Source organism: Pseudophryne corroboree, chromosome 1 (assembly GCF_028390025.1).
Source record: "Pseudophryne corroboree isolate aPseCor3 chromosome 1, aPseCor3.hap2, whole genome shotgun sequence".
Classification (NCBI taxonomy): Eukaryota; Metazoa; Chordata; class Amphibia; order Anura; family Myobatrachidae; genus Pseudophryne; species Pseudophryne corroboree.
Genome location: NC_086444.1, coordinates 686,637,113 through 686,661,612, shown reverse-complemented (window position 1 = coordinate 686,661,612; position 24,500 = coordinate 686,637,113). Strand labels below are relative to the sequence as shown.

The 24,500-nt window shown below is 48.7% G+C and overlaps 1 protein-coding gene across 4 annotated transcripts in view; it reads left to right on the top strand.

Moving 5' to 3' along the window:
• TPM4 (tropomyosin 4) overlaps nt 1-24,500 on the top strand; it is a 472,203-nt gene that overhangs the window by 198,761 nt on the left and 248,942 nt on the right. The window contains exon 1 of one of the 4 annotated variants that reach the window (XM_063914763.1): nt 7,511-8,016. The exons of 2 other annotated variants lie outside the window; for them this stretch is intronic. In XM_063914763.1, coding sequence (XP_063770833.1) covers nt 7,885-8,016 — 132 coding nt within the window. In that variant the 5' untranslated portion in view covers nt 7,511-7,884. Of the gene's footprint in view, nt 1-7,510; nt 8,017-24,500 lie in introns of those variants that run through there. One more of the 4 variants, XM_063914762.1, reaches the window with a different exon arrangement.

The window sequence follows — 24,500 nt, the reverse complement described above, 5'->3', positions numbered from 1 at the left end:
AGGTGGCGAACGTAGTCGGTCGGATCGATCCAGATTCCGGCTTCTCCCGCTTAAGCAAACAGTTACCCCGAGTCCGGATGAACCCATGCAAATCAACCGATCCCGCCTGTCCCCGGAGGAACGACAGCGCCGTCGTGAGGGTAAACTCTGCCTCTACTGTGGAGCCGCGGATCACTTTTTCAAGTTCTGCAAGTCCTGTCCGGGAAACGGGCAGGCCTAACTTGTTCCGGAGGAGTCAAGTTAGGGGTTACATCTAAATCTTCTCCGACAGTGGATTGTTTACTCTCCGTGTCTGTGTTTTCTGAGTCTATAGCCAAATCTGTTAAGGCCCTGCTGGACTCTGGGGCTGCAGGGAATTTTGTTTCTCTTTCTTGTGTCCGGAGTCTGGGTTTACAGTTACAGTCTGTCAAACGACCTATAACGTTGACTGCCATCAATGGTACCAAAATATCTAATGGTCTTATTACAAGTCGCACAGAGCCAATCAAGCTGCAGGTCGGAGCTCTGCATCAAGAACATTTGGAGTTTCTAGTAATTCCGGAGATGCCTCACGATCTTGTTCTTGGTCTACCTTGGCTTAAAATTCACAACCCTCACGTCAACTGGAAATCGTCACAAATATTGTACTGGAGTTCGTTTTGTCACTCTAGTTGTCTCACTCATGTTTACCCGCTCCGTGCATCTTCCAAGTCGGCTGAGGAGCTCATTCTGGTGGCCTACCGGGAGTTCACAGATGTGTTCTCGGAACAGGCGGCCGATCAGTTACCACCCCATAGACCCTGGGACTGTTCCATTGAGCTTATCCCAGGGAAAATGCAACCCTGGGGATGCACATATCCCTTGTCATTACCCGAGACCCAAGCAATGTCGGACTATATCAAATCTAATCTACTGAAAGGATACATTCGCCCCTCTACCTCCCCGGCTGAAGCAGGTTTATTTTTCTTGAAGGAGGAGGACGGGGGGTTAAGACCATGTATTGATTATCGTGGCTTAAACGATATCACCGTTAAGAACAAATACCCTTTGCCGCTAATTACTGAGCTATTTGATAGGGTTCGTGGAGCCCACGTCTTCACTAAGCTCGACTTAAGGGGAGCCTATAATCTGATACGTATCTGACAGGGGGACGAATGGAAGACGGCCTTAAATACCAGGGACGGGCATTACGAATATCTGGTAATGCCGTTTGGCCTCAGCAATGCCTCTGCCGTTTTTCAGGGATTTGTAAATTAAATCTTCCGAGATATGTTATACCAAAGTGTAGTGGTGTACTTGGATGACATTCTGATATTTTCTAAGAATTTTGCAGAGCACAGAGTACAGGTCAAAGAAGTACTGCTTCGCTTACGAAGGAATCGTCTCTACGGCAAGATTTCCAAATGTATCTTTGAGGTCCCTTCGATTCCGTTCCTCGGTTATGTCATCTCGGGTACGGAGCTTCGCATGGATCCAGAGAAACTCACTGCCATTCGGGACTGGACTCAGCCTCTCTCCTTGAAAGCGGTACAAATATTCCTGGGCTTTGCAAATTACTACCGGAAATTCATTAAGGGATTTTCTACCATTGTTGCACCCATTACTGCCCTAACCAGAAAGGGGTCTGGCCCAAGTCTCTGGTCTTCAAAAGCTGTAGAAGCATTTGCCCGGTTGAAATCAGCCTTTATGTCTGCTCCGGTACTCCAACAACCGAATTTCTCAAAACCATTCTTCTTGGAAGTCGATGCTTCCTCAGTAGGCATTGGTGCCGTCCTTTCACAGTACTCTTCTGATGGGAAGTTACATCCATGTGGTTTCCATTCTCGTAAGTTCTCTCCTGCTGAACGAAACTACACCATTGGAGATCAGGAACTTTTAGCAATAAAATCTGCCCTAGAAGAATGGAGGTACTTATTGGAAGGTGCTAAACAACTAATTACTATTTACATCGATCACAAGAACTTGTTGTATATCAAGACGGCCCAGTGCTTGAATCCCCGTCAAGCTAGATGGGCGCTCTTCTTCACTCGGTTCTCGTTCATTATTAAGTACCGGGCCGGGACTCTTAACGCTAAGGCTCATGCTCTGTCTCGTTCTTTAACGGCCTCGGATGAGGAGAATTCCTTTGAAAAGAGTTTAATTCTCAGTCCAGTCTTTATTTCAGCAGCTCCCACCTCTCTGGGTCCTCTTCCTGGGAGAATGTCTGTACCAGTTGAATTTCGACCAAAGTTACTGCAGTGGGCTCATATCTCCAAGTTTTCCGGTCATCCTGGAGTTCAAAAAATGTGTGAATTTCTACGAAGGTCATATTGGTGGGACACCATGAAGAAGGATATACAAGATTATGTCAATTCATGTCCTCAATGTGCTCAGCACAAAACTCTTCGTCTGCCTCCTGCGGGGTTGCTTCGTACACTGTCCATTCCTAAGAAACCCTGGACACATATTTCTATGGACTTTATTACCGAATTACCCCTCTCCAAGGGTTACAATACCATCTGGGTGATTATTGACCGCTTTTCAAAAATGGAACATTTTGTTCTGTTGACCGGTTTACCAACGGCTCCCAAGTTGGCTTTACTATTTATTCGTGAACACTTCCGACTGCACGGGTTACCTCGGGAGATAGTCTCTGATCGAGGGGTACAGTTCACTGCAAGATTTTGGAGGGCCCTCTGCTCAGCCTTACAAATAAAACTCAAGTTCTCATCTGCTTACCATCCACAAACCAATGGGCAAACTGAACATGTCAATCAAGATTTAGAGACTTTTCTGCGCGTTTATTTCTCTCCTTCACAGGACGATTGGGTGGAACTGTTACACTGGGCCGAGTTTGCCCATAATCATCTGTACCACTCTTCCACTGGTGAGTCCCCATTCTTCATTAATTACGGATTCTATCCACGAGTCCCAGAATTACCAATTTTTCCTTCGGAGGATGTTCCTTCTGCAGCTTCCACTCTCCGGCACTTCAGTCAAATCTGGAGTAGGGTTCATGCTAATCTCAAGAAAATCTCTGGCCGCTACAAATTCTTTGCGGATAGAAAACGGCGAGCAGCTCCTCAATACAAAGTTGGTGACAGGGTATGGCTCTCTACCCGCAATCTTCGTTTAAGAGTACCCGCTATGAAGTTTGCTCCGAGGTTCATCGGCCCTTACCCCGTTTTGCAAGTCCTGAACCCTGTTGTCTGCAAATTGGGATTGCCTTCCCACTTTCGGGTACCAAATTCTTTCCATGTTTCTCTCCTTCGTCCCCTCATTTTAAGTCGGTTTCATTCGGAGTCTCCTAGCCCAACCTCAGTAGAGACTGAAGCTGGAACAGAATTTGAAATCAAAACTATTCTTGACTCTAGTTATCTACACAAGAATTTACAGTATCTGGTAGAATGGAAAGGTTATGGTCCTAAGGAGAGGCGCTGGGTCAAAGCTTCTGAAGTCACTGCTCCCCAACCAGTCCGGATCTTTCATTCTAAACATCCAACGAAACCAGGAAAGTGTCCAGGGGCCAATCCTAGAGGAGGGGGTACTGTCACACTCGCGGCGCTGCGGTTGCCGCGCTTACCGCTCCGGGTGCGCTGGGTCTCCCGGCGGTCATCACCCCCGGTGGGCTCCGGGTCGTCGCGTCTTGCTGGCGCTGCCTCCGGCAGGTTCCCGGGGTATGGGCGCCGCCATTGCGCCCGGCATCCACGAGAGCGTGGTGAGTGGGTGACTTCATCGGCCCCTTCCGCCAATCAGGAGAGGGCGGGAAGTTCAAAGGCAGACGCCATACAGAGCCCCGGCGCCTGAGTATCGTCTTTCCAATGATCACCAGTGCTTGTAGCGTTCAGTGAGTTCTCAGGCTGAACGTCTCCTTTGTTCCAGCGTTGCAGAGTATCTTTCAGTGGGACATTCCCTGTGCTACTAGCGTTGCAGAGTATCTTTCAGTGGGACATTCCCTATGCTACCAGCATTACAGAGTATCTTTCAGTGGGACATTCACTGTGCTACCAGCGTTACAGTGTATCACTCAGTGGGACATTCTCTGCGTTACCAGCGTAACAGTGTATCACTCAGTGGAACCTTCCCCGTGCTACCAGCGTTACAGCGTATCACTCAGTGGAACCTTCCCTGTGCTACCAGCGTTACAGTGTATCACTCAGAGGGACACCTCCTGTGCTTCCAGTATTACAGGGTATCACAAGTTCTTCATTCTTCTGTGTGCTTCAACATCATTCTCAAATCTTCATTCATCTCTTCAGCATCGCTCACAAGTTCTTCATTCTTCTGTGTGCTTCAACATCGTTCTCAAATCTTCATTCATCTCTTCAGCATCGCTCACAAGTTCTTAATTCTTCTGTGTGCTTCAACATCGTTCTCAAATCTTCATTCATTTCTTCAACATCGCTCACAAGTTCTTCATTCTTCTGTGTACTTCAGCATCGCCCCCAAGCCTTGGCCACAACTAATTCTTTAGCATTACACGTCGGTTACAACGGCTAAGTTCTGCATGAAGAAAACCTACATCCGGCCATCCCTGCTCCGGCCCAGCTGTGGTTCCTCTTCCCTATCATCGGAATAACCCCCGAGTTCTCAACACTCTCAACCCAGGTCAGTGACACTTGCCTTGTGTGTAATTGAATTGACCCCTTGGAGTTCATGGCCAAAATCTTGAGATTGTTCCATCCTTAGCCCTTGTTTGGTGTTAATTTTATGTATTATCACTTATTCTACATTAGGGATGACCATCAGAAACCGATGGCCAGCAACCATCAATGTTCCAATGAAAATGCTTTTTCCATCCAATGCCGGGATTGTTATGGTTGCCACCATGGCTGCTGACAACATAAAGGACTGTCTACAGATGACCCCAAGTGCACATGCACAGACTTCTGATGTTTACCACGCATGCACACTTAAACGGGATCCGGTTAGGATTCCGGAATTAGGGATCTGAGCAGGTGGAATACCGAAGCTAGAATCCAGACACTGCTCAGAATACTGACATGGATCAGAATGCTAGCACCAGGATCCCGAACAAAGGTCTGTCAGGACTCCAGACTGGTAAGCCGCAGTGGGGAAGATAGGTTTTGGTTGCGGGGAGGGAGTTAGGCAGCCCAGAGGAGAGTTATGTTGTGGGGAGGGGGGTTAGGCAGGCACCTATGCGGAGGGTTAGGCTGTAAAGGGGGGCTGGTAGGGTTAGGATGTGGGAAAGGAGGGTTAGCGATTAGGGTTGGCATACTTACAAAGTAGGCGTTGGGATCCCGAGAGTTGGGATACTGCTGTTGGTATTCTGACTGCCGGTATCCCAATCACTGGGATCCCTATATCATCCCGGTTAAGCCATTGCACAATCTCCATGTGACGTTACATGCCTTTGTAACTCCATCACTATTTTTGCCTACATGTTAAATCAGTGGTTGTAAATTTTGAAGTTATGAAGGCATTCACAAAGAAGACACAATTTATTGGTACAATAAAGCATATTTAGATAGATAAATGAATACATAGATAAGAATAACAATCAGAACTCACTACACCGCAGGGAGACAAATGCAAATTTTTATGAGCCCATTGATGAATTTGACTTTATATGACATATTCAAGGGATTCCAGACGCCGAAATTTCACTGGTGGTCGGGATACCAGCGTCAGAGCTATTTCACACACTACGGTTTTTACCAGATGGCAAAAAGCCAGACAAACTTTGGCTTTTTGCCATCCAGCAGTGCCTTTCACACACAACGGCTTTGTGCCGTGTGTAATGCTGTGCGCATGCACAGCAGCACGGCACAAAAAACCTGTTGTGTGTGAAAGCGCACATTCACACCATACCTCCCAACTTCTTCTTTTCCAAAGCGGGACACACGCGCGTGCTCCGGAAAAAGGGGCGTGGCATTGCAGTGATGGTAAGCCACAGCTCCCTTGTCAGTCATTGAAGGGGCCATGCCCAGAGCTCTGTGTGCTGCTGGCATGCCCCTTCTCCCACTGTGACTCGTGATCAGCAGTGACAGGAGCCTCCCAACTCCCCCCCCCCCCCCCCCCCCCCACCATGGGACACTGCAGCCTGCGGGTGGGACACTCCCAAAAGATTTGGACTGTCCCGCAAAAATCAGGACAGTTGCGAAGTATGTTCAAACTCTCAGCTCAATTCCTTCAAGGACAGCACGGCACCAGCACAGCAATCGGACTTTTCAGTGGATATTTCTGGCTGCAACCCGGCAGTCGTGCTGTGACTGTGTTGTCTGCAAGCCCCCATGTGTAGCAATACTTTATTAAAAAACGAGAAAAAAAATGGATGGCTTTTTGCCGTCTAGTCAAAACCGGGGTGTGTGAAATAGGCCTCAGCTGCCTGACAGCCAGGATCTCGACAACCGGTAAATTGACTGCCTCCCCTAATACTTATGGATCTTATACAGAGCCCTCCATTTATAAATGACAGAAGATACTTTTTAAGTTCTCTCAAAGGGGCCTATTTATCACCATCCGCATCCAGGATGTGGATGACAGGTGATAAAATTGCCCCAACTCGCACTGCGATAATTGACTACATCGCAGGGATGTATCAATTAACGCGTGCAGGGACAGAGCTTGCAGTCAAGCTCAGTCCCTGCGATGATACTCCGCAGCATCATCGGGGTATTTTTCGGAAAAGATACGATGTCCTGCTGCGCATGCGCCGACCCCCTGTCGCGACTACCCCCGCGCGCTGCGGACTCCCCTTCCCCCCAGAAGATCAATATACACACCGGTTTAGGGAGCCGGTCCACGCTTTTCCCGCTGGGCTGCCCGGTGCCGGATCCTGTGCGCTGCGATGACCCACGGTGCTGTAAAGTGCGCTGCTGCTTTGCAGCATCACTTTACTGCACGGGGGTCACTTTGCAGCACATGGGGGACCTGGCGCCCGGCAGCAGACACCGGCTCCCTGGACAGGTGAGTATGGGGTTTTTTATTTTTACACTGTGATCAGCTTGTGTGTCCATTGTACACACATAGCTGATCACTCTGCCGGGTCCCCGCTATTCATTACATTTCCCATGATAAGTATGGGGAATGCGATGTGGGTTACTAAAAAAAAGTGAATTAAAGGGTTTGGAGCAGTTTTTCATGAAAACTGCTCCAAATGCCCTTTAATACATTCAGGTGATACTAAAATAATATGAAAAACTGTGTTTTCACACCCTTTTCACATAATTTTAATACAAATATTTTTAATAAATAGACCCCATTATTAGTATCACTGCTCATTATTAATAGGCTACAAATAGCTACTTTCCACAGAGAAGCCTCCTCTGTGCTCTGAGCCTGTGCTAGCAGGAAGGCTTGGGAGCCGAGTGAACTTTCCATGAGAGTCGAGAGGCCTAGCCCTGAATCACTCAGCAAAGGGCGGGAATGCGAAAAAAATCCTGATCTTCTTTCCCAAATAAGTCGAAAACTCCAGTTTCTAGGACGAAAACGCCCACGGCCGCTTACGTCACTGCCCCCCCCCCCCCACCCCCCCAGCGGCCCCGCCTCCATGCTATGACCTCACCCCAGCATTCCAGGCTGCCTGCAACTCATTGACTACTCTCGCAGATTGGTAGCAGTAGCCAGAGATTCTCAGTCTTTTTCCAAGTTCCCTGTACGCTCCTGTCTCAGTGTAGCTGTACAACGCATACCGGACGTGGACATCTGCCCTTTTACAGTCCGATTGTTTTGTATTCATCCATCCTTGGATTACACTCCTGTGCCAGCAGCAGCCACTGACCTATGAAGTGCAGGACAGGTGCCTAGCTCGTACCCGGGAGCCTTAGTGCAATAGTCACCCTGCCCGACTAGCCCGTTTGTTATCATTTGCAGTAGTGTGTATAGGCAGCACAGGGAACTTAGACGCCGGGGGTCGGACAGCAGCCGCATTACAATCTCCATAGTTACAGTACAGAGGAGAGAATGGCCGGCCTCAACTCCCTGGAAGCAGTGAAGAGGAAGATCCACTCTCTGCAGCAGCAGGCCGACGATGCGGAGGACAGAGCGCAGGGATTGCAGAGGGAGCTGGACACGGAACGGGAGATGCGTGAGAAAGTGAGGCTCAGCTACTCCAGACTATACGGCCTCTGCTTCCTGTCTTCTATTTTCCTCTCGCACTGACTGAGCGCTGCTGCTTTTCTCACTGTCCCACTCATCTCTCTACTACTACTGCTGCTGCTGCCGGGCTCTCTCATGGCAGCACCCCTCCTCCTCCGCTCTCTGACCGGTCCTGACGGTGTCTGATTATTATTTCACTATTTTACAGCTGGCTTAGTAAATGTCTGCTATCACGTTTCTAATTTGTTCTACTTCGCAGCTCAATCCTATGTACATTACAGTCTTCCCTTCCAGTCACTTCTACCAGGTGTACTATGCAAACAGACCTCTGCATCAGTTAGATATACATATGAAATGTGTGTGACTATAGCTAAGGGTAATAAATACAGAAAGTAAGAGTAACAGTTTGGTTTCTTACTTTAGGCTCTGTGCTTTTTTTTTTTTTCTGTTTAAATTGGGGTTGGTGATCATGTAAAAGCTTTAAGGGGTTAATTTATGCTGTTTCTGCATCATTTTTTATATCACTGCTATGCATTAATTATCTAATTCATGAGATTTCACAGATTGTCAGTGGGGCCTATGATCTGACCCCTATGTACCAGTCTCCAAAAAAAGTGAAACGTTTCAAAGTTTAGACCCTCTGGTTATAGGTGAGTACACACTCAGCGATCTGCTGGATCAGATGGCATATCGGGCAGTGTGTATGGTGGATATGTGCACTACCACAGTCGCTAGGGATACCGCTAGTCATTGTTCATTCTAATGAAGGATAAAACACAGTAGTTTCGTCCTTCACTAACCTCACTGCAGTGTGTACGGGCAATCTGGGCTGATGGTCAGTCGTTCCGAATGCCCGTCGTCCCAGTGTGTACCTAGTTTCTGCCATCTTCATCTAAGCATAAACCGCTAGCTGTGTAAACCGCTTTAATCTCACAGGAGAGGGATTCTTCCATCTTCTTATCCCTGTCATGCAGTCTGTGGCTGGCTCCCGAATCTGATACTGTGCTCATGATACAGTGTCAGGTTCTCCAGAGGAGTCTTTGACAAATGTGATAGACTACTCCATTGTGCTTGGGATGTAACTCGCAGGGACAGCAGTTATCTCTACTATCTCACGGAGAGATCCATGCTTAAAATCTAAGCAATCTGACTAGATTGCTTAGATTTTAAGCACAGATCACTCGTGTGTGTACCCCCCTCAGCGATAGCGATGCGCTGCACCGCACATCGCTATCGCCGGTGCTAGATTGGCCTGCATGCAGGTTCAATCTAGCACATCGCTCATTTCACCCGCTGGGTGAAATGAGCGGCCCCCCGCATCGCTCAGCACACATCTCTCCCGTGTATATGGGCATTTACATGTCGTAAATAATGGGATAACCATTCAATATAAAAATATCCAATGTGATACTGACTGCTAATAATAATGGTGGCAGTGCTGCGATTATTTATGCATGGGTGCCTAAATGCAGCAGAGGCACATAAAAGAAGCAGGCGGTGTTCTGAAAAACACAAACTGCATATGGGTGTCAACTTGCTTAAAATAATGATTTTTAGGAGGTGAAAGTATCACAGCAAGAAACAGTGTGGGAGCTATTCAATTGCTTTTGTAACCAGCCCTGTGCTGATTGTTACTGTCATATTCTCATACCAAACTGCACAGGCTTAGCCACGTAAAGCTGTTACTGTGCTAACTGCCAAGCACCCAGCCCAAAAGCCCCACTTCCGGCAGATGTTTGCTCATACCTCAGGAAATTGCGAGCAGAAATCCACGATAAGTGATGGGTGACCCTAAAAAATAGCTTCTAGTCACTTTAGACAGTTGCTGTTGGCGTAAGACAGAATTGAATATGCCCGTTAGTGTCACAACCCTTTTCGTATGGTTTTGAAATTGATTAAAAATGCATGAAAATCACCTAACTCAAACATCAGGTTTATTAAAGTTCTGTGTTGGGCTATGAGGTTTAATTTTATTAGTCGGGTGATTAAGTGTTTTTCTATAGTCTTATCATAGTCATTGTGTTCGGTCTTCATCTCCTGCTCATATGTGTTTTATTAGCCAATAAGTGAGGTTCCAGTCACACTGATGCATAAAGATTAAAGGGTTGATTCAATCATTTCCCCTCCTCCTTCAAGTAAGTGCTGCTGGTTTTGTTTACAGACCTATAGGGCTGCGTATAAAATAATTGAATTTGGGGAGAGATTGGGCTGCAAGGAAGGTAACATGAGTTTAAGTTGGTGATGATTCAACGCTACTGCAACAGCAACGCACCCCCCTTGCTGCTTATTGAATTAACCTCAAGATGTCACAAACATCTGCGTGAAATGAAATTTTTCTTATGTCCTAGAGGATGCTGGGGACTCTGTAAGGACCATGGGGTATAGACGGGCTCCGCAGGAGACATGGGTACTCTAAAGACTTTAGAATGGGTGTGCACTGGCTCCTCCCTCTATGCCCCTCCTCCAAACCTCAGTTAGATCCTGTGCCCAGAGGAGACTGGGTGCACTGCAGGGGAGCTCTCCTGAGTTTCTCTGGAAAGACTTTTGTTAGGTTTTTTATTTTCAGGGAGCGCTGCTAGCAACAGGCTTTCTGCGTCGTGGGACTGAGGAGAGAGAAACAGACCTACTTAAGTGATGGGCTCTGCTTCTTAGGCTACTGGACACCATTAGCTCCAGAGGGTCGGAACGCAGGTCTCGCCCTCGCCGTTCGTCCCGGAGCCGCGCCGCCGTCCTCCTCACAGAGCCGGAAGATTGAAACCGGGTGAGTATTAAGGAGAAAGAAGACTTCAAAGGCGGCAGAAGACTTCAGATCTTCCCTGAGGTAACGCGCAGTGGTAATGCTGCGCGCCATTGCTCCCACACATACACACACAGCGGGCACTGTCAGGGTGCAGGGCAGGCGCCCTGGGCAGCAATATTAACCTCAAGGGACACTGGCATATAGATTAGATACGGCGGAGGTGTTATATTAAAAAAAACCCCACCAGTATAAATAATTTGAGCGGGACCGAAGCCCGCCGCTGAGGGGGCGGAGCTTGATCCTCCAGCACTAACCAGCGCCATTTTCTCCACAGCACACTGCAGAGAAGCTGGCTCCCCGGACTCTCCCCTGCTGAACACGGTTACAGAGGGCAAAAAAGAGGGGGGGGGGGGGCACATTTAATTGGCGCAGTGAGTGTGATTATATATATTTATATATAAAAGCGCTGTACTACTGGGATTTTATTCCAGTGTCCGGTGGCGCTGGGTGTGTGCTGGCATACTCTCTCTGTCTCTCCAAAGGGCCTTATTGGGGGACTGTCTCCATATAGATATATCCCTGAGTGTGTGGGGGTGTCGGTACGTGTGTGTCGGCATGTCTGAAGCGGAAGGCTCATCTAAGGAGGAGGTGGAGCAGATGATTGTGGTGTCTCCGTCGGCAACGCCGACACCTGATTGGTTGGATATGTGGAATGTTTTAAATGCAAATGTGTCTTTATTACATAAGAGATTGGACAAAGCAGAGTCCAGGGATGGAACAGGGAGTCAATCCATGGCTTTGACTGTGTCACAGTGCCCTTCAGGGTCTCAGAAATGTCCACTGTCCGAAGTAGCAGACACTGATACCGACACGGATTTTGACTCCAGTGTCGACTACGATGAAGCGAGGTTACACCCAAGGGTGGCCAAAAGTATTCATTATATGATTATTGCAATAAAAGATGTTTTGCATATCACAGATGACCCCTCTGTCCCTGACACGAGGGTATGCATGTTTAAGGAAAAGAAACCTGAGGTAACCTTTCCCCCATCTCATGAGCTGAATGAGTTATTTGAAAAAGTTTGGGAAACTCCAGACAAGAAACTGCAGATTCCCAAGAGAATTTTTATGGCGTATCCTTTCCCGGCACAGGACAGGTTACGGTGGGAATCCTCACCCAAGGTGGACAAGGCTTTAACGCGCTTGTCCAAAAAGGTGGCGCTACCGTCTCCAGACACGGCAGCCCTCAAGGATCCTGTTGATCGCAGACAGGAGACTACCTTAAAATCAATTTATACACATACGGGTGCCTTGCTCAGACCGGCAATAGCATCAGCTTGGGTTTGTAGCGCTGTATCAGCGTGGACAGATACCTTGTCAGCTGACATTGATATCCTAGATAGGGATACCATTTTATTGACCTTAGGTCACATTAAAGACGCAGTCCTATATATGAGAGACGCTCAGAGAGACGTTAGGCTGCTAGGTTCGAGAGCCAACGCCATGGTAATTTCTGCTAGGCGAGCCCTGTTGACCCGCCAATGGACGGGTGATGCCGACTGAAAGAGACATATGGAAGTTTTGCCTTACAAGGGTGAGGTTTTATTTGGGGAGGGTCTCGCGGACCTGGTTTCCACAGCTACCACGGGTGAATCTACTTTTTTACCTTATGTTCCCCCACAGCAAAAGAAAACACCACAATATCAGATGCAGTCCTTTCGGTCACATAAGTCCAGAAGAGAAGAGGGATAAGAGTGCCTGCTACGGCTAGTTCCCAGGAGCAGAAGTCCTCCCTGGCTTCTACTAAATCCACTGCATGACGCTGGGGCTCCGCTGCGGGAGTCCGCGCCGGTGGGGGCACGTCTTCGACTCTTCAGCCAGGTCTGGGTTCAGTCAGACGTGGATCCCTTAGGCGATGGAAATTGTATCCCAAGGCTACAAGCTGGAATTCGAAGAGGTGCCTCCTCGACGATTTTTCAAATCTGCTTTACCAGCTTCTCCCCCAGAGAGGGAAATAGTTTTAGCTGCAATTCAAAAACTGTGTCAACAGCAAGTGATTATCAAGGTTCCCCTAGTCCAACAGGGGAAGGGGTACTATTCTACTCTTTTTGTGGTCCCGATACCGGATGGCTCGGTCAGACCCATTCTGAATCTAAAATCCCTAAACCTGTACTTGAAAAAGATCAAATTCAAGATGGAATCGCTCCGGTCAGTTATCTCCAGCCTGGAAAGGGGGGATTTTAGGGTGTATCTAGACATAAAGGATGCATACCTTCATGTCCCCATATATCCCCCTCATCAGGCGTACCTGAGATTCGCTGTACAGGACTGTCATTACCAGTTTCAGACGTTGCCGTTTGGGCTTTCCACAGCCCCGAGGATTTTCCCCAAGGTAATGGCGGAAATAATGGTGCTCCTGCGCAGGCAGGGAGTCACAATTATCCCGTACTTGGACAATCTCCTGATAAAAAAGCGAGATTGAGAGATCGGTTGCTGAAAAGCGTGCCGCTCTCACTGAGAGTGCTGCAGCAGCATGGCTGGATTTTAAATCTACCAAAGTCACAGTTGATTCCAACGACTCGGCTATCTTTCTTAGGCATTGTCACACTTGTGGCTGCCGCGCTTACCGCTCCGGGTGAGCTGGGTCTCCCGGTGGGCTCCGGGTCGTCGCGTCTTTTTGGCGCTGCCTCCGGCGGGTTCCCGGGGTGTGGGCGCCGTCATTGCGCCCGGCATCCACGAGAGCGTGGTGAGCGGGTGATGTCATCGGCCCCTTCCGCCAATCAGGAGAGGGTGGGAAGTTCAAAGGCAGACGCCGTACAGAGCCCCGGCGCCTGAGTATCGTCTTTTCCAATGATCACCAGTGCTAGCAGCATTCAGTGTGTTCTCAAGCTGAACGTCTCCTGTGTTCCAGCGATGCAGAGTATCTTTCAGTGGAACCTTCCCTGTGCTACCAGCGTTACAGTGTATCACTCAGTGGGACATTTTCTGCGTTACTAGCGTTAGTGTATCTGTCAGAGGGACACCTCCTGTGCTTCCAGTATTACAGGGTATCCCTAAGTGGAACGCCTCCCAAACTTCCAGAGTTACACTGAATCTCAAATCCTCATTCATTTCTTCAACATCGCTCACAAGTTCTTCATTCTTCTGTGTACTTCAGCATCGCCCCCAAGCCTTGGCAACAACTAATTCTTAAGCATTACACGTCGGTTACAACGGCTAAGTTCTGCATGAGGAAAACCTACATCCGGCCATCCCTGCTCCGGCCCAGCTGTGGTTCCTCTTCCCTACCCTCGGAAGAACCCCCGAGTTCTCAACACTCCCAACCCAGGTCAGTGACAGGCAAGATTCTGGACAAGGAACAGAAGAGGGTTTTTCTCCCAATGGTAAAAGCCCAGGAACTCCAGAACATGGTCAGGGACCTGCTAAAACTAAAAAGAGTGTCAGTCCATCAATGCACTCGAGTACTGGGAAAAATGGTGGTGACCTACGAGGCCATACCCTTTGGCAGGTTCCATGCGAGGACGTTTCAGTGGGACCTTCTGGACAAGTGGTTGGGGTCCCATCTACAAATACATCGGAAAATAAGCCTGTCCCCCAGGGCCAGGGAGTCTCTCCTGTGGTGGCTGCAGAGTACTCACCTTCTCGAGGGTCGCAGGTTCGGCATTCAAGACTGGTTTCTGGTGACCACGGACGCGAGCCTCTGTGGTTGGGGAGCAGTCACACAAGGAAGACATTTTCAGGGACTATGGTCAAGCCAGGAGGCTTGTCTACACATCAACGTACTGGAATTGAGGGCCATATACAACGGTCTACGACAAGTGGTCAATCTGCTTCGCGGCCTACCGGTGCTGATTCAATTAGACTGTCACAGCCGTTGCTCATGTAAACCGCCAAGGCGCGGAGTGGCAATGGCGGAAGCAACCAGGATTCTTCGCTGGGCGGAAAATCACGTAAGCGCTCATTCCGGTAGTGGACAACTGGGAAGCAGATTCCTCAGCAGACACTATCTCCATCCAGGAGAGTGGGGACTTTATCAAGAAGTTTTTCAGAGATAACAAGTCGTTGGGGACTTCCTCAAATAGACATGATGGCGTCACGCCTCGACAAGAAGCTTCAGAGTTATTGTGCCAGGTCAAGGGACCCTCAGGCAGTAGCGGTGGACGCCCTGGTGACACCATGGGTGTTCCAGTCGGTCTATGTGTTCCCTCCTCTTCCTCTCATCTCAAAAATATTGGGAATCCTAAGACGAAAAAGAGTGCAGGCAATACTCATTGTTCCAGATTGGGCCTGGTATTCAGATCTTCAGGACATGCTCACGGAAGATCCGTGGCATCTTCTTCTCAGTGAGGACCTGTTGCAGCAGGTGCCCTGCGTGTTCCAAGACTTACCGCGGTTACGTTTGACGGCATGGCGGTTGAACACCGAATCCTAGCTGGGAAAGGTATTTCGGAGGAAGTCATCCCAACCCTGATAAAGGCTAGGAAGGAGGTGACGGCGAAACACTATCACCATATCTGGAGGAAGTATGTATCTTGGTGTGAAGCAAAGAATGCTCCTACGGAAGATTTACACCTGGGCCGTTTTCTCCACTTTCTACAAAAAGGAGTGGATATGGGCCTAAAGTTAGGCTCCGTTAAGGTACAGATTTCGGCCCTATCAATATACTTTTCAGAAGGAATTGGCTTCTCTCCCAGAAGTCCAAACTTTTGTGAAGGGAGTACTGCACATCCAGTCTCCTTTTGTGCCCCCAGTGGCACCATGGGACCTTAACATGGTGTTACAGTTCCTAAAATCACACTGGTTTGAACTTCTTCAAACGGTTGAATTAAAAAATTTCATTTGGAAAGTGGTCATGTTGCTGGCCTTGGCATCTGCAAGGCGGGTGTCCGAATTGGCGGCTTTGTCTCACAAGAGCCCCTATCTGATTTTCCATGTGGATCGAGCAGATTTGAGAACTCGTCCTCAATTTCTGCCTAAGGTGGTTTCGTCATTTCATATGAACCAACCTATTGTGGTGCCTCTAGCTACGGGGGACTTGGAGGATTCAAAGTCCCTTGATGTAGTCAGGGCCTTAAAAATTTATGTAGCCAGGACGGCTAGAGTTTAGAAAACAGAGGCACTGTTTGTCCTGTATGCGGCCAACAAAGTTGGCGCTCCTGCTTCTAAGCAGACTGTTGCTCGCTGGATCTGTAACACGATCCAGCAGGCTCATTCTACGGCTGGATTGCAGGTACCAAATTCGGTAAAGGCCTATTCCACTAGGAAGGTGGGCTCTTCTTGGGCGGCTGCCCAAGGTGTCTCGGCATTGCAACTTTGCAGAGCGGCGACTTGGTCGGGTTCAAACACTTTTGCTAAATTCTACAAGTTTGATACCTTGGCTGAGGAGGACCTCATGTTTACTCAATCGGTGCTGCAGAGTCATCCGGACTCTCCCGCCCGGTCTGGAGCTTTGGTATAATCCCCATGGTCCTTACGGAGTCCCCAGCATCCTCTAGGACGTAAGAGAAAATTAAGATATTAAACCTACCGGTAAATCTTTTTCTCCTAGTCCGTAGAGGATGCTGGGCGCCCAACCCAGTGTGGACTGAGTTCTGAAAGACTTGTATATAGTTATTGCTTACATAAGGGTTTGATCATTCTCTGGCTGACGCTGTTTTGTTTCATACTGTTAACTGGTTCGTATGTTCCTAATTGTACGGTGTGGATGGTGTGGGCTGGTATGTATTTTGCCCTTAGATTAACAAAAATCCTTTCCTCGTACTGTCCGTCTCCTCTTGGCGCAGTTCTCTAACTGAGGTCTGGAGGAGGGGTATAGAGGGAGGAGCCAGTGCACACCCATCTAAAGTCTTTAGAGTGCCCATGTCTCCTGCGGAGCCCGTCTATACCCCATGGTCCTTACGGAGTCCCCAGCATCCTCTACGGACTAGGAGAAAAATATTTAAAAACGTATTTTTTCAACGGTGTCGCAGTCCTTTCGTACCGCTAAGGCAATAAAGTCCAAGCCTCTTACCACTTTCTTTAGAGGTGGTCGTACAAAATCCAAAAAGCCTGCACCCGTAGGCTCCCAGGACCAGAAACCGGCTTCTGGTTCTTCAAAATCCTCAGCATGACGGTGGACCACACAGCCTGGAGGACGGGCTGGTGGGTGCGAGACTCGGACGTTTCAGACACGTCTGGGTGTCGTCCGGCCTGGATCCCTGGGTACTGGATATTGTGTCCCAGGGGTACAGACTGGAGTTTGAAGAACTTCCGTCTCACCGATTCTTCAAATCAGCCTTGCCAGCTTTGCTGACAGACAGGGCTATCCTACTGGAAGCCATCCTAAAATTGGAAAAGTCACAGGTCATTATCCCAGTTCCAGCTCATATGCAAATCAAGGGTTATTATTCAAACCTTTTCGTGGTACCGAAACCGGATGGTTCGGTCAGACCAATTTTGAACTTGAAATCGTTGAACCCTTACTTGAGGGTGTTCAAATTCAAAATGGAGTCTCTCAGAGCAGTGATCTCAGGTCTGGAGGAGGGAGAGTTTCTGGTATCCCTGGATATCAAGGATGCATACCTCCACATTCCGATTTTGGCCACCACACCTGTCTTATCTCAGATTTGCACTGTTACAGTCACTATCAATTTCAGGCACTGCCATTTGGCCTCCCCACAGCGAGGGTGTTCACCAAGGTAATGGCAGGGATGATGGTTCTCCTCCGCAGACAGGGGGTGAACATAATCCCATATCTGGACGATCTGCTGATAAAGGCATCGTCTGGGGAGGCATTGTTACAGTCCATTGTTCTCACAACTCATCTGCTCAGGGAACACAGTTGGATCCTGAACCTTCCAAAGTCACATTTGGAGCTGACAAGGAGATCGTGTTTTCTGGGGATGATCCTCGACACGGAAATGCAGAGGGTGTTTCTGCCACAGGAGAAAGCGTTGGTCATTCAAACAATAGTCTGGGATGTCCTGAAGTCAACCCGGGTATTGGTTCATCAGTGCATTGCCTCCTACGATGCTCTACAGTACGAAAGGTTTCATGCTCTGTCCTTCCAACTGGATCTCCTAGACAAGTGGTCGGGATCTCACCTACACATGCTCCAGAGGATAGGTCTGTCGCCGAAAGCCAGGATTTCACTCCTCTGGTGGCTGCAAATGCCTCACCTTCTGGAGGGCCGCAGGTTCTGGATTCATTACTGGGTCCTTCTAACCATGGATGGAAGTCGCTGGGGCGCAGTCACTCGAGGAGAAACCTTCCAAGGAAGGTGGTCAAGCCTGGAATCCCACCTTTCAATAAACATTCTGGAACAAACAGCCGTCTACAAGCGGCTCATCTTCTGTGAGATCGAGCCATTCAAGTGCAGTCGGACAATGTAACGACGGTGGCCTACATAAACTGACAGGGTGGAACGAAGAGTAGAGCTGCAATGTCAGAGGTAAAAAGGATCCTCCTCTGGGCAGAAAAACACGCAGTGGCGCTGTCCACAATCTTCATTTCGGGAGTAGACAATTGGGAAGCGGACTTCCTCAGGAGACACGATCTCCATCCAGGAGAGTGGGGACTTCATCTGGAGGTGTTCACGGAGGTGACAAATCTTTGGGGGGTTCCTCAAATTGACATGATGGCCTCACGCCTCAACAAGATGCTTCGGAGGTATTGTTCCAGGTTGAGAGACCGGCAAGCAGTGGCAGTGGACGCCCTGGTAACTCCGTGGTCCTTCCAGTTTGTGTATGTGTTTCCTCCACTTCCACTTCCCCAAGGGTTCTAAAGCTCATAAGGAGAACAAGAGATTAGGCGATCCTCATTTCCCCAGACTGGCCAAGAAGGGCTTGGTATGCAGATATTCTGGATCTACTGTTGGAAGATCCGTTGTCTCTTCCTCTTCGGGAGGACCTGTTACAACAGGGGCCGTTCGTTTATCAAGACTTACCGTGGCTACGTTTGACGGCATGGAGGTTGAACGCCAGATATTAGCTCGGAAGGTCGTTCCGAACAAAGTCATTCCTATCCTGATACAGGCTAGGAAAGGAGTAACATCTAAACTTTACCATCGCATTTGGAAAAAGTATGTGTCTTGGTGTGAATCCAAGAAGTTTCCTACGGTGGAGTTTCAACTTGGACGGTTTCTCTTCTTCCTGCAAGCAGGTGTGGATATGGGCCTGAGGTTGGAATCCGTAAAGGTCCAGATTTCGTCCTTATCCATATTCTTCCAGAAACAACTGGCTTCCCTCCCTGAGGTTCAGACTTTTTTGAAAGGGGTTTTGCACATCCAGCCTCCCTTTGTGCCGCCTACGGCGCCCTGGGATCTTAACATTCCTCCAATCGGATTGGTTCGAGCCTCTACAGGAGGCTAAAGTCAAGTTTCTTACATGGAAGGCGGTCACTTTGTTGGCCTTAGCTTCTGCTCGACGTGTATCTGAGTTGGGGGGCTTTGTCTTGTAAAAGCCCTTATTTGATCTTCCATGAAGATAGAGCTGAGCTTTGGACGCGTCAGCAGTTCCTTTCGAAGGTTGTGTCGGCTTTTCATATCCAACCTATTGTGGTACCAGTTGCTACTGACTCCTCAATTCCATCAAAGTCCTTGGATGTCGTAAGGCCTCTAAAAATCTTTGAAGATTACTGCTTGTCACAGAAAATCGGACTCTGTCCTGTATGATTCCAAGAAACTTGGGTGTCCTTCTCCTAAGCAGACTATCTCTCGCTGGATCAGGTTCACTATCCAGCATGAATATTCTACGAGGGTGTGGTATAAAAGATAGTGTCTAGTTAGACAGTCAATAGACCCCATGGGGTAAATTTACTAAGATGGGAGTTCTATTTAAGATGGGATGTTGCCTATGGCAACCAATCAGATTCTACTTCTCATTTATCCAGCACCTTCTAGAAGATAATACCTGAAGTCTGATTTGGCAACATCCCATCTTAAATAGAACTCCCATCTTAGTAAATTTACCCCCAGATGTTACAGACATTAGGTCGACAGGGTCAAAAGGTCGACATAAAAAGGTAGACACCATGTTTTATGCATTTTTGTGTGGATAGTTTTGTCATCTGGGACCCCCAATTGTAGAAAGGCATATCCTCGTGGGGCTCGCCACGCTTAGGGCTCGGCTCGCTGCGCTCGCCACAACGTTTATAACCAACTCTATGCTGACATGGATAGAGAAGATATGAAATGGTCCAAAAACATGTTACATTTAAAAAAAACATTTGTCTATCCTTTTTTTGTCGACCATTTTCATGTCGACCTTTTGACCCTGTCAACCTTTTGTACTGTATCTTTCTCTAACGTCCTAAGTGGATGCTGGGGACTCCGTAAGGACCATGGGGAATAGCGGCTCCGCAGGAGACTGGGCACATCTAAAGAAAGCTTTAGGACTATCTGGTGTGCACTGGCTCCTCCCCCTATGACCCTCCTCCAAGCCTCAGTTAGATCTCTGTGCCCGATTAGAAGGGTGCACACTAGGGGCTCTCCTGAGCTTCTTAGTGAAAGTTTTAGTTTAGGTTTTTTATTTTCAGTGAGACCTGCTGGCAACAGGCTCACTGCATCGAGGGACTAAGGGGAGAAGAAGCGAACTCACCTGCGTGCAGAGTGGATTGGGCTTCTTAGGCTACTGGACATTAGCTCCAGAGGGACGATCACAGGCCCAGCTTGGATGGGTCCCAGAGCTGCGCCGCCGGCCCCCTTACAGAGCCAGAAGGCAGAAGAGGTCCGGAAAATCGGCGGCAGAAGACGTCCTGTCTTCAACAAGGTAGCGCACAGCACTGCAGCTGTGCGCCATTGCTCTCAGCACACTTCACACTCCGGTCACTGAGGGTGCAGGGCGCTGGGGGGGGGCGCCCTGAGACGCAATAATAAACACCTTGGATGGCAAAAAAATGCATCACATATAGCTCCTGGGCTATATGGATGCATTTAACCCCTGCCAAAATACATAAAAAAACGGGAGATAAGGCCGCCGATAAGGGGCCGGAGCCTATCTCCTCAGCACACTGGCGCCATTTTCCCTCACAGCTCCGTTGGAGGGAAGCTCCCTGTCTCTCCCCTGCAGTCACTACACTACAGAAAGGGTTAAAAAAGAGAGGGGGGCACAAATTAGGCGCAGTATTAACTATACAGCAGCTATAAGGGGAAAAACACTTATATAAGGTTATCCCTGTGTATATATATAGCGCTCTGGTGTGTGCTGGCAAACTCTCCCTCTGTCTCCCCAAAGGGCTAGTGGGGTCCTGTCCTCTATCAGAGCATTCCCTGTGTGTGTGCTGTATGTCGGTACTTTTGTGTCGACATGTATGAGGAGAAAAATGATGTGGAGACGGAGCAGATTGCCTGTAATAGTGATGTCACCCCCTAGGGGGTCGACACCTGAGTGGATGAACTGTTGGAAGAAATTACGTGACAGTGTCAGCTCTGTATAAAAGACAGTGGTTGACATGAGACAGCCGGCTACTCAGCTTGTGCCTGTCCAGACGTCTCATAGGCCGTCAAGGGCTCTAAAGCGCCCGTTACCTCAGATGGCAGATATAGACGCCGACACGGATACTGACTCCAGTGTCGACGGTGAAGAGACAAATGTGACTTCCAGTAGGGCCACACGTTACATGATTGAGGCAATGAAAAATGTTTTACACATTTCTGATAATACGAGTACCACCAAAAAGGGGTATTATGTTCGGTGAGGAAAAACTACCTGTAGCTTTCCTGAATCTGAGAAATTAAATGAGGTGTGTGATGATGCGTGGGTTTCCCCCGATAACAACTGATAATTTCTAAAATGTTATTGGCATTATATCCTTTCCCGCCAGAGGTTAGGGTGCGTTGGGAAACACCCCCTAGGGTGGATAAAGCGCTCACACGCTTGTAAGGGCTCTATCCTCTCCTGAGATGGCCGCCCTTAAGGATCCTGCTGATAGAAAGCAGGAGGGTATCCTAAAATGTATTTACACACATACTGGTGTTATACTGCGACCAGCAATCGCCTCAGCCTGGATGTGCAGTGCTGGGTTGGCGTGGTCAGATTCCCTGACTGAAAATATTGATACCCTAGATAGGGACAGTATATTTTTGCCTATAGAGCATTTGAAAGATGCATTTCTATATATGCGTGATGCACAGCGGAATATTTGCCGACTGGCATCAAGTCTAAGTGCGTTGTCCATTTCTACCAGTAGAGGGTTATGGACACGACAGTGGTCAGGTGATGCGGATTCCAAACGGCATTTGGAAGTATTGCCTTATTAAGGGGAGGAGTTATTTGGGGTCGGTCTTTCAGACCTGGTGGCCACGGCAACAGCTGGGAAATCCACGTTTGTACCCCAGGTCGCCTCTCAACATGAGAAGACGCCGTATTATCAGGCGCAGTCTTTTCGTGGATAAGCGGGCAAAAGGTTCCTCATTTCTGCCCCGTGACAGAGGGAGAGGAAAAAGGCTGCAGAAATCAGCCAGTTCCCAGGAACAGAAACCCTCTCCCGCCTCTGCCAAGCCCTCAGTATACGCTGGGGCTTTACAAGCAGAATCAGGCACGGTGGGGAACCCGTCTCAATGAATTTCAGCGCGCAGTGGGCTCACTCGCAAGTAGACCCCTGGATCCTTCAGGTGATATCTCAGGGGTACAAATTAGAATTCGAGACGTCTCCCCCTCGCCGTTTCCTAAAGTCGGCTTTACCGATGTCTCCTTCTGACAGGGAGACAGTTTTGGAAGCCATTCACAAGCTGTATTCCCAGCAGGTGATAATCAAGATACCCCTCCTGCAACAGGGAACGGGGTATTATTCCACACTGTTGTGGTACCGAAGCCGGACGGCTCGGTGAGACCGATTCTAAATCTAAAATCTTTGAACACTTACATACAGAGGTTCAAATTCAAGATTGAGTCACTCAGAGCAGTGATTGCGAACCTGGAAGGGGACTACATGATGTCTCGGGACATCAAGGATGCTTACCTTCATGTCAAAATTTACCCTTCTCACCAAGGGTACTTCAGGTTTATGGTACGGAACTGTCACTATCAGTTCAGACGCTGCCGTATGGATGGTCCACGGCACCCCGGGTCTTTACCAAGGTAATGGCCGAAATGATGATATTCCTTCAAAGGAAGGGAATTTTAGTTATCCCTTACTTGGACGATTCCCTGATAAGGGTAAGATCCAGGGAACAGTTGGAGGTCGGTGTAGCACTATCTCAGGTAGTGTTGCTGCAGCACGGTTGGATTCTCAATATTCCAAAATCGCAGCTGGTTCCGACGACTTGTCTTCTGTTCCTAGGGATGATCCTGGACACAGTCCAGAAAAAGGTGTTTCTCCCGGAGGAGAAAGCCAGGGAGTTATCCGAGCTAGTCAGGAACCTCCTAAAACCGAGCCAAGTCTCAGTGCATCAATGCACAAGGGTTCTGGGTAAAATGGTGGCTTCCTACGAAGCAATCCCATTCGGCAGATTCCACGCAAGAACTTTCCAGTGGGACCTGCTGGACAAATGGTCCGGGTCGCATCTTCAGATGCATCAGCGGATAACCCTGTCACCAAGGACAAGGGTGTCCCTCCTGTGGTGGTTGCAGAGTGCTCATCTTCTAGAGGGCCGCAGATTCGGCATTCAGGACTGGGTCCTGGTAACCACGGATGCCAGCCTGCGAGGCTGGGGAGCAGTCACACAGGGAAGGAATATCCAGGACTTATGGTCAAGCCTGGAGACATCACTTCACATAAATATCCTGAAGCTAAGGGACATTTACAATGCTCTAAGCTTAGCAAGACCTCTGCTTCAAGGTCAGCCGGTGTTGATCCAGTCGGACAACATCACGGCAGTCACCCACGTAAACAGACAGGGTGGCACAAGAAGCAGGAGGGCAATGGCAGAAGCTGCAAGGATTCTTCGCTGGGCGGAAAATCATGTGATAGCACTGTCAGCAGTATTCATTCCGGGAGTGGACAACTGGGAAGCAGACTTCCTCAGCACGACCTCCACCCGGGAGAGTGGGGACTTCACCCAGAAGTCTTCCACATGATTATAAACCGTTGGGAAAAACTCGACAGGTATTGCGCCAGGTCCAGGGACCCTCAGGCAATAGCTGTAGACGCTCTGGTAACACCGTGGGTGTACCAGTCAGGGTATGTGTTCCCTCCTCTGCCTCTCATACCCAAGGTACTGAGATTGATAAGATGGAGAGGAGTAAGCACTATATTCGTGGCTCCGGATTGGCCAAGAAGGATTTGGTAACCGGAACTTCAAGAGATGCTCACGGAGGATCCGTGGCCTCTACCTCTAAGAAGGGACCTGCTCCAGCAAGGACCCTGTCTGTTCCAAGACTTACCGCGGCTGCGTTTGACGGCATGGCGGTTGAACGCCGGATCCCGAAGGAAAGGCATTCCGGATGAAGTCATCCCTATCCTGATCAAAGCCAGGAAGGATGTAACCGCAAAAACATTATCACCGCAATTGGCGAAAATATGTTGCGTGGTGCGAGGCCAGTAAGGCCCGACGGTGGAAATTCAACTGGGTCGATTCCTACATTTCCTGCAAACAGGAGTGTCTATGGGCCTGAAATTGGGGTCCATTAAGGTTCAAATTTCGGCCCTGTCAATTTTCTTCCAAAAAGAACTAGCTTCAGTCCCTGAAGTTCAGACGTTTGTAAAAGGGGTACTGCATATACAGCCTCCTTTTGTGCCTCCAGTGGCACTTTGGGATCTCAATGTAGTTTTGGGTTCCAAAAGTCACATTGGTTTGAACCACTTAAATCTGTGGAGTTAAAAT